The sequence below is a fragment of the Fonsecaea multimorphosa genome (assembly GCF_000836435.1).
Source record: "Fonsecaea multimorphosa CBS 102226 unplaced genomic scaffold supercont1.14, whole genome shotgun sequence".
In the NCBI taxonomy this organism is placed as follows: domain Eukaryota; kingdom Fungi; phylum Ascomycota; class Eurotiomycetes; order Chaetothyriales; family Herpotrichiellaceae; genus Fonsecaea; species Fonsecaea multimorphosa.
Window position 1 is genome coordinate 428,531 of NW_015971648.1, and position 1,117 is coordinate 429,647.

Here is a 1,117-nt window from a genome sequence, read left to right on the forward strand (position 1 = left end):
TTACCGAACGTAAGTCAATATACTCGGTACAGATAACAGCATCAAGCCCGAAACAAGTCGCACGGAATTCAATATCACTCCAGGATTTTGCAGAAGGTGGATCTTCACAATTTCGGGACTTCGGGGACTGGTCATGGTTTCCGCCGTACCGCCCGCCCGGGCATTCAATCTTGTATCTCGTGTGAGCGAACTTGTACATGGCGCAGGCAGCTTCACCTGTGCAGAGTATTAGTGTAATGCTACCTGGATCCGGCCCGATCAGCAACGATGACTCGGGAGCTGGCTCATAATTCGGGCTTATAGTACATGAAACGGCTGTGCTTCGGAAAACCATGTGCAGCCCGAAAGTCAATGATTTTGCTTCCTGATTGTGGGCTGAAGAGGGGTCCTGATGGGTTGTCCACTCAGTATGTTCTATTTTATTGACTGACGGTGCAGAGCCAGGTGCTGCTGAGGACTGTTCTCTTTGTAGAATACGAGGCTCGCTTTGGTGTTGATTTGACTTTAGCTGCTGAGACTTTTGAACGCTACCACATGGCTGCCGCTACCGCACACACAAAATGGCCAGATGTCGGAGACGTACCACAGTGGTTGAAGAGCTGGCTGGACAAGTACTTCAGACTGGCAGATACTCAAGGGGACGAAGCGAGTAATCGCGAGTTCGCCACTCAGTTTGCTGAGAACGGCGTCCAGCATGGCTTGGGCGCTCCGCTACAGGGTAGAGAAGGTATGACTCTCTGCAGCATGAGCGTTTTACAGAGTGAAGCTGAACAAAAGACCTTGGCTAAAGCAATTGCCAAAAGTCGACCAGGTGGATGGAAACACTTAGACTGGCGTAAGCATGAGGTGGTCCAAGTCTTCACAGCCCGAAAGGACTACAGCGACGTCTTGATGCAGGGCAAGATTACGGCTATCTTCAAAAACAAACAAGAATTGTCGGCTGAGTTCACAGCACAAATTGTATTCGAAGATGTCTCTGCGGCTGAACCCAAGGCTCTCTTATACAAGACCTGGGCTGTGAGCATCAATGAGACTATTATTCTCAATGGAAGCTGTGTTGCTAATATGCTCTTAGGATACCGCTCCATGGGTCAAGGCTATGGAGGCCAACAAGTAG

At 49.7% G+C, this 1,117-nt stretch overlaps 1 protein-coding gene across 1 annotated transcript; it reads left to right on the plus strand.

Moving 5' to 3' along the window:
* Window positions 1-534: 534 nt before the first annotated feature.
* Z520_07191 (uncharacterized protein) lies at window positions 535-1,117 on the plus strand (the record flags this gene model as incomplete). The annotated part of the gene is made up of 2 exons (XM_016777690.1): window positions 535-1,017; window positions 1,076-1,117. The coding sequence occupies 2 exons, from the start codon at window positions 535-537 to the stop codon at window positions 1,115-1,117; spliced, it is 525 nt and encodes a 174-aa protein (XP_016631200.1).